Source organism: Danio rerio, chromosome 25, assembly GCF_049306965.1.
Source record: "Danio rerio strain Tuebingen ecotype United States chromosome 25, GRCz12tu, whole genome shotgun sequence".
Classification (NCBI taxonomy): Eukaryota; Metazoa; Chordata; class Actinopteri; order Cypriniformes; family Danionidae; genus Danio; species Danio rerio.
The window spans coordinates 15,099,386-15,116,833 of NC_133200.1; the positions used below are offsets into that span (position 1 = coordinate 15,099,386).

Below are 17,448 nucleotides of genomic sequence, written 5' to 3' on the forward strand. Positions count from 1 at the left end.
ACTTGGTAAAAATGCAATGTGAGTGCAGGCTGAGAGAAAGGGGGAAATTGCGCTTTGGCACGGTTCAAGGCAACTGTACCTAATGTGAGTGCGCCCTTAGAAACTTCTTGGCAGGTGTGTTGAAGCAAGCAGAAGCTAAAAATTGCAGAATACCGGCCTTCCAGGACAGAGTTTGGGCATCCCTGATCTATAGATTTTACTGCCCATCCGAGATATCCTGTCAGCAAAACCCTAGCTAGCTCGAGGTCACCAGCTGTAAAGAGTTTCAAAGTGTTCAAACTAGCAAATTGTCATTTGTCTTTTCGCTAGATTGGGGACTTCAACAACAGGTAAATACCAGCAATCCTATTTATAGCCATGTCTAGACCCGCAGGATGGTCTTCACATTACATTTAGTGTGAACCTGGCATTATCATTTCAATCTGGCTCTTTCCCTGGCTCCTTTCTGCTCCATGGACCCCTCCAAAGTCTTCATTCATTCATTTTCCTTCGGCTTAGTCCCTTTATTTATCAGGGGTCGTTACAGCATAATAAACCGCTAACTTATTCTGCATAAGTTGTAAGCAGTGGATGCCCTTCCAACATTCATATGCACTCATTTACACACATACAGTACATTACAGGCAATTTAGCTTATTCAATTCACCTGTACCGCATATCTTTGGACTGTGCAAACATGGGGGGAACATGTAAACTCCACATAAATGCCAACTGACCCAGCCAGGGCTCAAACCAGCAACTTTCTTTCTTTGAGTCGACAGTGCTAACCACTGAGCCACTGTGTTGCTTCTCTAAAGCTTTCATCCTAATTAATTATCATTATTTTTTTGACTAACCTTACATAGCAGATGTCTTTTTAGAATAGTTTGATTTTGTTTTGTTTGCCACTTGGAGAGAGACACTAGAACGTCTGATGTTTTTCTGCTCATTATTACACACATTTAAAACAAAACTTTGGACTCAGTTTTGCTAACAATCATAGTCTGTTTTGCGTTTTCACTTCATACTATGCACATTACATAAGATGGCTGATAGTTTCTAGGTTGTGCAACACCTCACACAAACATATTCTTACACCGAAGCCCCTTTAATCATCATATTGCGGCGTTTTCTACAATATCAGTTATTAGCCCACCTACACACACTGCAGTAGTTTAGCATTACCAAGAAGTGCAGCACGTAAAGGTCAATTTTATTATTTGTGAAGCTCCAAGTGCTGTTCGTCAGATATTCACCTGACCTCTTTGCTTTAGTTACTGTCTGAGCTTTTTTGTTCTCTGTCTGATATGGTTTGGCGTTCGTTCCTCCCAGACTCTCAGGCATTTTGTTTGCCATTCAAAAACCCTGTTGTGCTTTTCTAAATGCTTGTGTACACTTGAGAAATATGGCGTATGTCTCACCCAGGACACAGAAAACAGCTCCATCTGGCCCTTTTGGAAACCTGTGTGCCGATGTAATAAATAACAGACAGTAAAATATACAACAGGGTCCAGAAGTCTTTGAGCTCAATAAAGTGAGATTTAGAACTGAGCTAAAAATGAGCTTCAAAATGCACAGTCTCAGTGGTTGCATGCTATTTACATTTTTTTGATCATATTGACCATTGATTTATGTAATATTGGCTTGGTTTCATGTTTAGCATGTCCTAGTTAGTCTCTTTAGTTACTAGTGATATTCTCTCTGATAAAATTTTATTTTTGTAACATTATTGGTTTCAGTTTCATATTCCAGCTAATTTAATTGAATGTATTATAATTTTTTTTATTAGTATTGATTTTGTTTTATTATTATTTTTTATTATTATTATTTTATTTTATTTAATCATTACTTATTTTGTTTTATTATTAATAATAATAATATTATTACTATTAATATTATTTTATAATTTTTATTATTATTATTATTTATTATTATTTGCTTTATTATTATTATTATTTTATTTTATTATTATTTTATTTTTTATTTTGCAAGACCTCACTAAGACTATACTCATGTTTTAATTTGCTAATGTTTTATTTCATCAAATATTAATTTACATAAATTTATTTTTATTTTATTATTATTTAATTGTAATTAATTTATTTTATTATTATTAAATATTTTTTTATTATTTATTGTGTTTTATTGTTATTTTCTAAATTGTATTGTTTTGAATTTTATTATTATTTATTTTATTTTATTAATATTTTATTATTATTTAGTACTATTTTTTCATATACTTTGTTTTATTATTTTATTTTGTTTTAATATTATTTTATTTTGCAAGATGTTTTATTTTATTAAATAATAATTTAATTGAATTATTTTCCGTCTCACAGATTATTCTTTTAATTTTGTTTAAGTTTTTGATAAACAAGCACTTTTTCCTCAGTTTTCCTCAGCTGAGTGTCAGTTCAATTACTCCTGCAAGCTACAGAAAGGTAATATTAAAATGGCGTGATATACAGTCTGACATTTGAGCATAGAGTAGACGAAATACAAACACGCTTAAAACATTTTCTGAACCCTTAGAAATCATGAAAGGCCATGCAGATACAAACAGATGGAGCTAAATGGCCAGACAGCAATACGCTAATATTATGTAAGGGAATTACAAACACTCAAGTCAACAGAATATCAAAATGAATCCTCATTACAATATTAATGTGTTCCTGGTTTTACTGTGCATGATTCATCGATGCACATTATTCCAAGTCAAACACAGAGGCCTTTATTGGGCCGTGTAGTGTTTGTTTATTTAATAAAATTGCTTATTTTAGCTATGTTTGGTTTTACTTTAAATTGTATTAAATTTATTCATATATTATTATTATTATTATTATTATTATGTATTTATTTATTATTATTATCACTGAATTTTGTTTACTTTTTATGGTTTTAGTACTAATTATTATTTTTGTTTAAACAACTTTTATCAATAATTTTATTTTATTTATTTTTATTTTATTATTGTTCTATTATAATTTTTTATTATTTATCGTTTATTTTGGGTGTGTATGATTTTTTATTGTGTTATTATTATTATTATTATTATTATTATTATTATGTATTTGTTCACTTTTTATGGTTTTAGTATTTTTTTGTTATTTTATTATTTTATATTTTTTAAAATTATTAAATATTGTATTTTTTATTTTGTTATCATTTATTTATTTATTCATTTATTAGTATTATTACATTTTGTTTACTTTTTATGGTGTATTATTTGATATTTTGTTTAAACAATTTTTTTTATCAATAATTTAATTTATTGCTGTTTTTTATTATAATATATTATGTATTTTTTATAATTTATTATTGTTTATTTTGGCTATGTATGATTTTTATTATAAAAATAATAATAATTATTATTATTATTACTATTAATATTCATTTTTTTACTTTTTCATGTTTAAGTATTATACATTTTTTTATTTAAACTTTTATAAATTAAAAAAAATGTTTTTAATATTTTAGTTATTATTTTATATATATTCTTATAGTTATTTTATATTATATTTTATTATGGCATTCTTTTCTATGTTGTTATTATTATTATTTATTTTTTTATTTGTTTGTTTTACTGTTTTATTAATATCTTATAATTATAATAGTTTATTTTATATTATATTAATTTTTTTATTATTATTATATTTACATTTTGTTTACTTTTATTGTTTTAGTATTATTTTATGTTTTTGTTTAAACAACTTTTATTAATAATATAATTTATTATTATTATTATTATTGTCATTATGTCACGTTCGAGGTTAGGAAAAGGAGCGAGGACTCAGGTGCAGCAATAATGGGTTTTTATTTATTATAAAATGAAAACAAAAAAGCAAAACAAACAACCCCGAGGGGGAAAAACTCTAATAAAACAAATAAATGAACAAACAAACAAACTTGACTGGCTGGACAAGACATGGCTAGACACAACAGGACAGGAAACTTTCGACAACGAACTGGCAAAGGACTGAAAACATGAGGGGGGTTATAAAGCAAAAAGTAAATTGACACACAGGTGAACATGACAAACTAATAATGAGTAAACAAGGAGGGTGGGACTAGACAATAGACGGGAGAGCGCATGACACAGAGAGACAATACAAGCCATGCGCTCACATAACACAACACTGAAGCACACGACAAAAGCACGTGACCACAATGTAAACACCGAGCCACGTGCTTTGACAAAAGACGCAAGACACGAGCACACGATGAATGAAAACACTCACCGTGCGCTCACACACGCAGCGTGCATGCTTCATCCCAGCGCCGACCAAAACCGAAACCAACAAGACTGAGACGCTGGGAATGAAACACCACGCTGCTGACAGACGAAAACACAAACAAGAGTACAAGAGCACACGCGTCTGAGGGACGCAGAGCGCGCGCGCGGCCGCGTCAAGCAGGAGCGCGCACACTCTGCGTACACCCACGACGGCGCGCGCGCACACAGAGACAGAAACAGGACCAGACATGGGTAGAGTCAGAGCTCTGCCACCAAAACAAGAATTTACAAGACCAAAGTGGCAGAACCCTGACACTAGCCCCCCCCAAAAGGGACGCCACCTGGCGTCCCTAAAGGGAACATCCAACAAGGTACAAGACAGACAAGAAACACTACAAGACAACAAAACAGGCAACAATCAACAGACACAAGACAGGGAGGTGAACAGGCAAGACGACATGAAGGGGGGGAGGGAGGGAAGCCAAGCCATACTCAACAAGACAAACAAGGGAGGGATGGGAGGACAAGACCAGGGTGGATTCAGTGGGTCGGGGGCCCCGGCAGGGAGCCAGGGTGGAGCCGGAGGGTCCGTCCAGGGTGCAGGGAGGGAACACCAGGGAGGAGCAGGAGGGACGACCCAGGGAGAGTCTATCAGGGGAGACAAGGCAGAAGGTCGGTGGGGAGCCGGCTGGGCTGGAGGCCTGTGGGGAGCCGGCTGTGGTAGAAGCGGCTGGGCTGAAGCCGGCGGGGCTGGAGACCAGAGGGGAGCCGGCAGGGCTGGAGACCAGAGGGGAGCCGGCAGGGCAGGGAGCCGGGCTGGTGCCGGCAGGGCTAGACGTCTGGTTGGCGCCGGCAGGGCAAGGAGCCGGGCTGGGGCCGGCAGGGCAAGACGTCTGGGTGGTGCCGGCAGGGCAAGGAGCCGGGCTGGTGCCGGCAGGGCAAGACGTCTGGGTGGTGCCGGCAGGGCAAGGAGCCGGGCTGGGGCCGGCAGGGCAAGACGTCTGGGTGGCGCCGGCAGGGCAAGGAGCCAGACTGGGACCGGCACTGAGCTGTGCTCAGGGGCTGGAGCCGACACTGGAGGGCGCTCTGGGGCTGGAGCCGACACTGGAGGGCGCTCTGGGGCTGGAGCCGACACTGGAGGGCGCTCTGGGGCTTGAGCCGACACTGGGGGGCGCTCTGGGGCTGTAGCCGACACTGGAGGGCGCTCAGGGGCTGGAGCCGACACTGGAGGGCGCTCTGGGGCTGGAGCCGACACTGGAGGGCGCTCTGGGGCTGGTGGTATGGTGGAGGAGCCCTTTCTCCTCCTACGCTTCCTTATTTTTGGTGGCGGGAAGCTGGCCACCTCTTCAGACACTGCTGGGCACTCCACTACCTCTGAAAGAGTTGCAGTGTCTGTTTCGGGCACCTCGAGGGATGATGCTGCCGCCAGGGTGGTTGCTGGATGGGCTGCAGTGGGTCTAGTCACCTCTAGGTGGGTGACAGGTGAGGAGGGCCCGTCCTTCCTCCTCCGTCTCCGTTGGTGGGTCATCGGAGGACTGGGGATTTGGCAGTCTGTGAGCGGGATGGGCGGTGGGCCAAGGGGAGGCAGGCCACCATCTCCCTGGCTGTGGTACAAATAGCTCACAAACTGCCAGAATGACAGTATCCCCAGCATCCCCATCTCCCAGGCCTGAAGGGGGCTGTTGAGTCCAGCATTGAAAGCCTCCTTCAGTGCTGTGGTGGTAAACTCAAGCCCTTCTGCTGCGTAGACAAACTGGTAGGCAAACTCCTTGATTGTAGATACCCCTTGATGGAGTGAAAGGAGTCTGCCTAAACGCTCCTTCTGCTGGCATGCAGAGGGTCGAGAAGTGGGAGATGGGAAAAGGAAGATACCCATTTTTCTGCTGAGTCCTCTGGTGGCCAGTTCGTACTGTCACGTTCGAGGTTAGGAAAAGGAGCGAGGACTCAGGTGCAGCAATAATGGGTTTTTATTTATTATAAAATGAAAACAAAAAGGCAAAACAAACAACCCCGAGGGGGAAAAACTCTAATAAAACAAATAAATGAACAAACAAACTTGACTGACTGGACAAGACATGGCTAGACACAACAGGACAGGAAACTTTCGACGACGAACTGGCAAAGGACTGAAAACATGAGGGGGGTTATAAAGCAAAAAGTAAATTGACACACAGGTGAACATGACAAACTAATAATGAGTAAACAAGGAGGGTGGGACTAGACAATAGACGGGAGAGCGCATGACACAGAGAGACAATACAAGCCATGCGCTCACATAACACAACACTGAAGCACACGACAAAAGCACGTGACCACAATGTAAACACAGAGCCACGTGCTTTGACAAAAGACGCAAGACACGAGCACACGATGAATGAAAACACTCACCGTGCGCTCACACACGCAGCGTGCATGCTTCATCCCAGCGCCGACCAAAACCGAAACCAACAAGACTGAGACGCTGGGAATGAAACACCACGCTGCTGACAGACGAAAACACAAACAAGAGTACAAGAGCACACGCGTCTGAGGGACGCAGAGCGCGCGCGCGGCCGCGTCAAGCAGGAGCGCGCACACTCTGCGTACACCCACGACGGCGCGCGCGCACACAGAGACAGAAACAGGACCAAACATGGGTAGAGTCAGAGCTCTGCCACCAAAACAAGAATTTACAAGACCAAAGTGGCAGAACCCTGACACATTATTATTATTATTATTATTATATATTTTTTATTATTTATTATTGTTTTTTTGGCTATGTATGATATTTTCTGATTTTAGTATTATTTAATTTTAATGTTTAACTTTTATGAATTATTTATTTCATTTTTTATTATTTAATTATATTATTATTATTTTATAACTATAATTATTTTATATTGTATTATATTATTTTTTATTTTTGTACAGTATTTGTTTTAACATTGGTTAATATTTTGTTTTCCAATGTGTGCTTATGTAATTTATGATAATAATAAAATACATAATTGATGAATTTTAATCAGTTTCTCTCTTTCTGTGTGTGTGTTTGCAGTTTGGATCATGCCGCGGAGCCCCATGTCTAGTGAGGAGGAAATGGCTCAGAGTTTTTCCGACTCGGTCAGTTCAGACTCAGACAGCTCCCGAGATGAGCCTCCGAGGCTGGACCGACCGACCAGTGGCCGTCAGGACAACAACACTACGCTTATCTGTGTGGTCATCCCTGACCTGCAGCAGTCTGTGCGTACACACACACACTAAACACACACACTCTCTAAAACAGACACACACACGCTGCTGGGAAGTATGGATCTTTCTAAATTATATTATTACAGTAAATTGCACTCCTCATACAGTTTATCTTCTCTGGAGAGCTGTTTGGGTTTTATTAGACTAAAAAAATGGACAGTATGCAACTGGGAGAGCCAACAAGTATTTCTGACCTATTTAACAGACGCAAAGTAGAAAATTACATTGTCATGCTTTACATGAGGAAAGTTCAGAGTCATTTAACCTTTTCTATATCAACACAAGGCAAGCTACAACATAGCATAAGTAATCCTAAAAGGCTAGTTCATACAAAATAACAAATACTTAAATCATCCTTATAACAACTTTTTTCTTTACTTATTAATTTTGCTTCGGCTTAGTCCTTTATTTATTAGGGGTCCCACAGTGGAATAAATAAAAAAGTTGAACCAGCGACCTTCTTGCTGTGAGGTGACCATGCAAACATCCGAGCCACCATGCCTCCTTCTTTAATGAAATTCATCTTTATTTCTACAGCGCTTTTTACAATGCAAATTGTGTCAAAGCTCAACCTAGATAAAGAAATAAGAGTAAACGCCATAACTTTTCAAATTCCAGTAATTCAGGCAGGCAGGAGAGTAATGTAGAAGGCTGGTGTATTTCTTGTCCAGTTGAAACTGCTTCAGTACATTCATTCATTAATTTTCCTTCGGCTTAGTCTCTATTTCAGAGGTCGCCACAGCGGAATGAACCACCAACTATTCCAGCATATGTTTTTATGCAGTGGATGCCCTTCCAGCCGCTATCCAGTATTGGGAAACACCCATACACACTCATTTACACACACATACACAAATACTTTGTACACAATTTAGTTTATCCAATTCACCTATAGCGCATGTCTTTGGACTGTGGGGAAACCGGAGCACCTAGAGGAAACCCACACATACATGGGGAGAAGATACAAACTCCACTCAGAAATGCCAACTGCAACCTTCTAACTGTGAGGCGACAGTGCTAACCACTGCGCCACCGTGCCACCCATGCTATAGTTCATTTTAATATAAATGTCACTATTGAAGTTTAAGAAACAATAGATTATGTACATATGTGTGTGTGTGTGTGTGTGTGTGTTTGTGTAATAAGTTAAAAGAACACTCAAGGCTCAAGTCACCTAGAGTTATATCATTTTTTTTATAATTTCAGTCAATCTCTGCACATTATTTCTTAAAACAAGACAATATTTTTGCTTGTCTAAAAAAATGCTTCTTATTTTAAAAATTAGTCGATATTTGGACTAGAAACAAGTCAAAAATCTAAGTAAAAAAATATTTTTTTGAAGTGTACCCAAACATACTTGCAGCCAATCAGCAGTTAGGGGTGTTTCTTGTAGCAAGAGCAGAGATATAAAAACGGTCCGAGTTCTTGTTGGGTTATGGGTCATTTGTTGTGGTGCTTTCAAATATCAACACCATTTGGACAAAATATTGCCTAATGCATCTTTAAGTTGCAGATTGACTGAAAGCTGCTTGGTTTGAAAGTAACAACATTGTTATATATCGCAACACTATTTTGCGTATAGATTTTTGCCAGAAAAATGTGAACGCATCATTTCAATTTCTACTTTTTATACAAGTCAAACAAAAAAGAAAGTTGAAAGTGGAAATCTATGACATAACCCTTTTAATCTTCTGTTTTACTTACAAAATGTCATCCTGTCAGTCAACAGCCTCAGTCTGCGTTGTCTTTTCTGGCTCTCTCCCTTCTCTCCATTAGAGCACACAAATGTTTTCTCCGAGTTAATCTGTACACCTGCCACAGCCTGATAAAGCGTCTCTCTTTTTGCCAGAAATCCATGCGCTTCAGTCCTGATGCCACCGTGTGGGTTGCTAAGCAGCAGATCCTGTGTACCCTCACCCAGAGCCTGCGGGACGTGCTCAACTACGGCCTCTTCCAGCCGGCGGTGGACGGCAGGGAAAGCGGATTCCTGGAAGAAGAGCGGCTGCTCAGAGACTATCCGCTATCCTCCACTAAAGGCATCCCCACTCTTGAGGTAATGCCAGTTTCAGCATGTCCAAAAGCTACATTTGGAATTGTGCATTAATGGAAGACAAACCATATTTGAGCAGTTCCAGCATTACGGATGTGATATTTGCAGTAAAAACTCAAGACCTAAATTCACATGTTATATTGAAACATCTGTTTATATTTTCCAAAACAACTAATCACAGAGTTAAGGGATCAGAAAAATATTAATCCAAAAAATATATATAAAAAATAAACATGGGTTATGTATCTCACCAAAAATTATGACCACAAGCATACTTTGTAGAATTTTGTGAACTAAACTGCACAACCCAAAAGAAAATTTTTTGGCTCACTATAGAACAAACATGACTGATTTAATTTTATTTTATTCTGTATTTATTAGGAAAGAGCCTTGTTATGGATGTGGCAGATATGAAATTGCCTCTTGTGTGACATTGGTAGATCAAATATAATTGTTTGAAAACATTGAGAGAGACATTTTTGATTATTTTTCAATTGCTTTAAAATACTAGGTTTCGCTATTTTGGTAAAAACCTAATTCTTTTATGGCAAGGTTGACATTTGTTTGGAATTAATTTACAGTACAAAAATATCATGCTTTTGTGGGACTACTGTAGGTGTGTAATGTTTCCATATAAAGTTATAAATCTTATTTTCGTGCTATTAGGTAATACCAGTTCCCCCATGTCCAAAAGCTATATTTGGAATTGTGCATTAAAAACTGCTTTGACAAAAATGTCTTGTTTTTATCAAAGCCTAAGTCAGCTTTATTGTCAATTTAAGCACATGTACAGGACATATTGTAACGGGGGGAGTGACAGAGACAATAAGAGGTAAGATCCACAATGCAGGTTTATTCAGCGTCAGGCAAGCAAAGATCAAACAGGTGCAAACGGGTATTTTCAGGCAGTCCAGAATCGTAGTCTCATAAACAGGCAATAGGTCTAAAGCACAGGTGTCAAACTCAGTTCCAAAAGGGCCGCAGCTCTGCACAGTTTAGTTCCAACCCTAATTAAGCACACCTGATCAAACTAATTGAGTCCTTCAGGCTTGTTTGAAACCTACAGGTTAGTGTCTTGGAGCAGGGTTGGAACTAAACTGTGCAGGGCTTCGGCCCTCCAGGAATTGAGTTTGACACCCCTGGTCTAAAGGCAGGCGGCTAAACAGGAGAACAAAGGTAAACAAGGCTAGGGTCTAACACGAAGAAACAAGACAGGGAGAACCGCGTTGTAATGAAACTGAAACAGCTAACAAGACTTGACAAACTGGATGAGTAAATGAGTGGTTTATGTAGGGTGTGTAATCAGTCTCTGACAAGGCTCAGCTGGTGAGAGTGTAATCAGTCTTGATGAGTGAGCATGCGTGAGTGTAACAGTAGAGCATGTATGAATATGTAGTCCAAGGGAAGGCGGAAGTGTAGTCCTAAGTGTTTGTGTGAGATCCAGCGATCTCTAGAGAGCGATCGCTGGTTATGTGACACATATAGAGAATCGAAATTACGTTACTCTCAGACCCTAGGTGCCTAACATGTAAAATTAAAACAAAAAGTGGAGTTTTGAGAAAGAATTTACAATAAATACAATTATACATAAAATGTTATCTAAAATGTACATAAAATGTAGTCTTTATATATATATATATATATATATATATATATATATATATATATATATATATATATATATATATATATATATATATATATATATATATATATATATATATATACGTAAAGAATAAGAATAACAATCGTTTCTGCATGTTGAGAAAAAATCTTCGATTGAGGCAAAATTGTGCATATTAAAGGTGCTGTATTGAAGTTTTAGATTTTTCTAAATTCAAAAAAAAATGTTTGCTGATATTTAAGAAACATGGTAAATGAACAATGTTTATCAAAAAAACAATGCTAAAGTCAGATATTCTTTTTTTTTTTTTTCGAAAATGTGAATTCTGTCAGAATCCGTCTTTGTTTTGATTTGTGTAACTCCACCCACTGCCAATTATATCCATAATGAGATGCAGATTCAAAGTTATTAAAATCCATGAATGTTCTTTTATTTTGCAAACAATTCAAATATCATAAATTTAAACATTAGCTGATCAGCTTTAAGTCTAAGGCTTGATCAGGCATGCTTGATATCTGTTGGTGTCGTCAATCTGGCAAACCCATATGTGTGCGTCATGTAAGAGAGGGAGGGGCTTGATGAAAAAAAACTTCATCCAATATTTTGAATTTGGACTGCAATACCTAATACTCAATCATACTGTACATACTGCATCTTTAAGGAATTTATTTGGTAAATGTGTTACCATCACAGTTTATGAACACATGTTTTCCCATTTTTTTTATTTATGCATCAGACAGTTTATAATCAACATTGTGGGATTCTGAGTGTGCTCTATGCTAGTGAGTGGGCTTGACCATCAGCAGAAGACATGTTTTTAAAGAATTTAAAACTAACTTTGATTTTAAAACTTAGCATTTATATACTGATTCACACCAGGCGTGGATCAAGCGTCAAATACGAGTGATTTACTTGTTCAGTCAATGCAAAGACGCAAATAAACATTCTGCGGCGAGATTCGTGTGAATGAGGCAACGCAAATGACACAATTCGCATGAATGAAGCAGCATGAGTTGGAACACTTAACGCAAGTCATGTCGAGTTAGAAAATCCGAACTTCAGCAGACATTCGTGCTGCGTTAACCAATCAAGAGGTGTCTCTTGTAGAGGCGTGATCCTCTTGCCGACACCAGACAACAGTTCATCAAACTGGGCTTGGTGCAGTCAGAAGCACAGCTGAAAGCCACCATCATCCAGGTGTAGTTTCTGGAGGAGTTCATGAACTCACAGAGCTGGGTGCACCTCTGAAAGGATCTAGTGGACTCAGACATGGCGCCGAACAAATCTATGCTGTTTTTCAGCATTCTTAAAGCACATAAAGCACAGCTACTCTTTTAATTAAATCCATGTTAGCCATTTAGCAACAAAGTTAGAGTCACTGGGAAGACAGAAGCCCTGCTTATGACGCGAATCCGTGTCTATTGTGAAGTGAGTTTGACTCGCAAGTGAAGCAAGTTTAATGTGCGAATGAAGTGAGTAAACTCAAAATGGTCACTGCGCCTATTTATGTGCGAATAGCATAATTTATTCTAGCAAGCTGCGTCTGTTGTGAAATCAGCATAATAATTATATTACAGTTCTTCCTTTATCTTCACTTTTAAGTTTTTGGATAAAAATGCCTGCTAAATGAATAAATGTAAATGTTCTTAAAACTCATTTGTGTTGCTAGATCTTGGTTTTAAAAACAGCAAACAAGTACAAATTATTTAAAATGCTCAATATAGATAATAATCTGCATCTGGCCACTTTAATATCTCTAATAAACTTTCTATATTTATAAGACTAATCAACAAGCCCATAGAAGCTTAAAATTTGTGGACATGGCAACACTGCAAGCGCATATGCTGATGCATCTGTTGTTTGTTTTAGTTCAAATAGCATAACATAATGAGGGTTTGGGGCTGGAATATCAAAAATATTGACGACTGACAGCTAGTTACCATATGTCAACAATGAAGTATTTTTTTTGTTAGCTTGCTTTCTATTGCAGATTGCTATATGAAAAAGTGAAAATGGCCTGAATGCAGGATAAGGTAAATGTTAAAGTATAGCCCCGCACAAGTTGGCCCTGAATGGGGAACACAGCTGGTTGCTTGTTTTCCGCTCCATCCATGATGTAACTTTGCCACAATGAGTGCAAGGATGCCAGAAAGGGACACGAGACATCACTGTCTGCAAAAAAGCGCTTCCACAAACATCCACAGGAATGACGCCGGTTGATGCGTAACTAGAAGTTAATCTGGCTTGAACTGCAGTCCAATCCAGGCACTAAAAGAAGGATTTGGGTTGCTTTAAAGCTGACAAAATAATCAACTGAAGTGCTTTTTTTTTTTTTTTTTTTTCAAATGTAGAAGATTGAATTTGTGTTTTGAAATTTGCAAGTATATTATCAGTGTAGACTGTTGCATTACTTTAAACAAAGTTTTTATGCAAGTCAAAATATTGGGAAACCAACATGAACAGTAGATAAAGAAATAAAATGATGTCCATTCGCTTTATTGTTTATTTTCATATTTATTTTTTTATTAAATAGTAATTATATTTAATAATTAACACGTTAATTATTATCATAATTATTTTTTTCATTGTATTTAATCAGTTTTAAATCTCTTTTAATTTTAGTTTTGCTTTTAACAATTAAAATGATGTCATGATGATGTTTTTTTGTGCCAATTAAAACAAACTTATTATTTTAAATAATAATATAAAGTATATAATGTATAAATATAACTAATATAAATCACCATATAAATGTTTGTTGATTACTTTAATAATTCATCAATTTAATTATTTATTTTATAATCTATATTGTAAAATTATTTTCTTCAATTTTTTTGTGTAGTTTTTGTGTAGTGTTTTTGCTGTAGTGTGTAGTTGTGTAGTGTTTTTGCTGATCAACTTAAACAACAATAATATAAGCAATCAAATTTATTTTACTTTAAAATTAATTATTTGTTAATTTTGTTTGCTTTTATATAGCAATTGAGGTAATAATCAGACTTGTATTCTGTGGACAACATGAATGATAATGAATAATTATTTAAATTATTCATTGTGTGTTTATTTCTCTAAATAGCTTTTAATATTATTATTCTTATTGTTTTATCTGTTATTTATATTTGTTTTGCAATTAAAAGTACAAATCAAAACCATTTTCTCATTTATTAGCTACTTAGTTCAATTGAGAAAGCTATATATTGAGCACTATAAACAAAAACTATTAACGTTTTTATGCAAATCAAAATATTGGATAACCAACCTGAACAATACAGTAAATATCAAATGAAATTAAATAAATAAATTATAACAAATTATATTTCATTTTTTATTAAATAATGATTATAAATAATAATTTATGGCGACCCGAGTTCAATGCCCGGCTTAAGGTCCTATGCCAATCCTTCACCTCTCTCTGCTTCCAATGTCTGTCCTCCACTTTCCTATCCCAATAAAAGGTGAAAAGTCCCTAAAAAATAATTAGAAAAAAGAAAATAAAAAAATTATAATTAACTCGTCCATTATTATGATCATTATATTATTCAATTTTATCATTTTATTCATTTGATTTTAAGTGTCTTTTAATTTTAGTTTTTGCTTTTAACAGTTAAAATGACGTCATGATGATGTTTTTTGTGTCACACAAACAGTAGTAGTTAATTCAAATAATAATATAAATCAATATATAACCATGTGTGTTAATTACATAAATAATTAAATAATTAATTTATTGTATAATCTATGTTGTAAAGTTATTTTCCTAAATTTTTAAATAATTTATAGTTATTCATTATGTGTTTACTTACTCCAAATAGCTTTTATTATTTTATTGTCATTCTTTTATCTGTTATTTTTAATTAATTTTCCAATTAAACAAACCAAGGGGGGTGACATGGTGGTGCAGTGGTTAGCACCATCGCCTCACAGCAAGAATGTTGCTGGTTTGAGTCCTGGCTGGGTCAGTTAGCATATCTGTGTTCGTGTGGGTTTCCTCCGGGTGCTCCGGTTTCCCCCACAGTCCAAACACATGCGGTATAAGTGAATTAAATAATAGGTCATAGTGTGTGTGTGTGAATGAGTGTGAATGGAAATTTCCCAGTACTGGGTTCCAGCTGGAAGGGCATCCGCTGTGTAAAACTTATGCTGGATAAGTTGGGGGTTCATTCTTCTGTGGTGACCCCTGATGAATAAAGGGACTAAGCCGCACGAAAATGAATGAATGAATGTACAAATCAAGACTATTTTCTCATTTATTAATCACTTAATTCAATTTAGAAAGTAATATTGTGAGTAAAAATTGTCAAATATATTCCTTATGTGTGTCCAGGAGAATCAGATTAATTTTTACATTTATTTATTGTGAATTACATATCATTTTTTACAATTATTTTATTATTATTTTATAATCTTTTTTATGTACCATTAAATGAAACATTTTATTTTATTCAACGATAAATAATAGCAGCAATCAAAATAGCATAAATGTACCACAAATGTCCAATAATAGATTTAGTTTTTGTGTCAAGGATAATCACAATGACAGAATCAAATGGCATTGACAGTGATGGTAACTGCTGTGAATTGCCGCTGGTGGAGCGTCATAGAGCTTCTGTCCTTCTTTAAGAAGTGTTTTCTGTACAGGAGTCTCTCTTCAGCCTTTTTCCCTGTGAAATGGCTGATGTCAGGCTGGTGAAACACAAACCTTTGTACTTTTCCCGTATGTTCATTCAAGCCCCAGGCCCTAATATAATCATACCACTATCAGAGACGCAGCAAAAAATAGAGGAGTATAATGAAACATTGTTCTGCTTTAGAATATTGTTTGTGCTAAATATCATATAAACAAATCAGAAAACATAAAGAATATTTGTATTCTTTCTTAGTGACAGCAATATGTTGCTACCATAGTATAGACTATAATTTTGAGTTTACTTAACAATCTGATTGATGTAAAATCTGCCATACAAAGATCTTCTCTTTTTTGTATAAAAAGTATTAACTATTTCTATATTATTATTTTTACAGTTACTACTAGGGTAACTAGAGTTAATTTCTATATAATTACTTGAGTATTATATGGTATATTATAGCATATAGTTTATGTTCATGCAAGTTAAAAAGTTTATAAAAAGTATATACAAATATACATTCAGGTCAATAAATATCAGGACATCGACACCCTTCTAACATTTTTGGCTCTATACACTATCTATTGGTCCCATAACAAGTGGGAGGCACGTATGCAAACTGTTGTAATTCCTACAGCGTTTACCTGATTTGGATGTAAATACCATTGAATTAAAGCTGAGACTGCAGCTAAAGCACATATTGTTTGTTTCAATTAAAATATATTGTGTTGTCTTAATTTAAATCTTTTTAGTAAGTAGCAGAAAAGCCATAACTTAAAAATGGTTTCAGGTTGATTCTCCAACAAGGGCTCAATGGATAGAAATAGTAAATACACTGTATGGAGAGACTGACTTTTAACCTAAAACTTGATTCCAAAAAGTGCAACAAGTATTGGCAAAAATGGACTGAGCATGCTGTTTCCATCCAAAAATGCTAATTAACTTCATGTATTATCGCATAAAAGATGTGCGAATAAAGCAGCGTTTCCATCCAACAAGTCAAAGAGAACAAAATCGCCACTTCCTGATCAACTGGCGCCAAATATCAACAGTTAACACGGAATTTGTTGCATTAAGTGAAGCTGCGTGAATCTTTTCTTCATTTAATAAATGACTTGCACCTCAAAAGACAATCCTGACATGCAATTAACATGCGGTGGCGATTGAAGGCGTGAGACGCAGAGCACAGACTCTTGATTCTGGAGGTCATTTATAATATAATAACAATAATACTGAGGTAGTTAAGGTGTTTTAGAATGACCAAAACAACTTTTCAGATAGTGTACAATGTGCTCAGCCTGCTGGTTTGTCCATTCGCACACATTTTTATCATCACATGATCTCTTATAAAAAGATCACATGACCTTTTTTAATGCTCATACTGGAATTAGTTCGGTAAAAGTGTTTCCATCGTAATTTATGCGCATCTTTTCTTATTGAATAAAAAGTTTATCCTACTCAGTTATGAAGTATACGTTATGCAGTATACGTTTTGTATGCGCATTTTCAAAATATATGCGCATCTTGGCGTTTCCATCAACCGTTTTTTAATTTGCATATCCAAAGGGGTGGATGGAAACTTAGCTATTGTAAACAATATCTGATATTGTGATTCAAATGTATTATAACTTGATTTTGTAACCCATATGACAACCGCTTTGTTCTTTGTTTTAATTTTTTTCTCTTCCCCTTTTGTAATTTTTTTCCC

General features: G+C 36.2%; 1 protein-coding gene across 3 annotated transcripts in view; it reads left to right on the forward strand.

The window, feature by feature from the left end:
* Nucleotides 1-17,448, forward strand: part of shank2b (SH3 and multiple ankyrin repeat domains 2b) — a 237,950-nt gene that overhangs the window by 28,243 nt on the left and 192,259 nt on the right. For 2 of the 3 annotated variants that reach the window (XR_012399921.1, XM_017354089.4), the window contains exons 2-3: nt 7,248-7,432; nt 9,291-9,494. Coding sequence is in view for 2 of the 3 variants with exons in the window: in XM_017354089.4 (XP_017209578.1) it covers nt 7,256-7,432; nt 9,291-9,494 (381 nt within the window). In the remaining variant the exon portion in view is untranslated. Of the gene's footprint in view, nt 1-7,247; nt 7,433-9,290; nt 9,495-17,448 lie in introns of those variants that run through there. The other variant, NM_001128347.1, reaches the window with a different exon arrangement.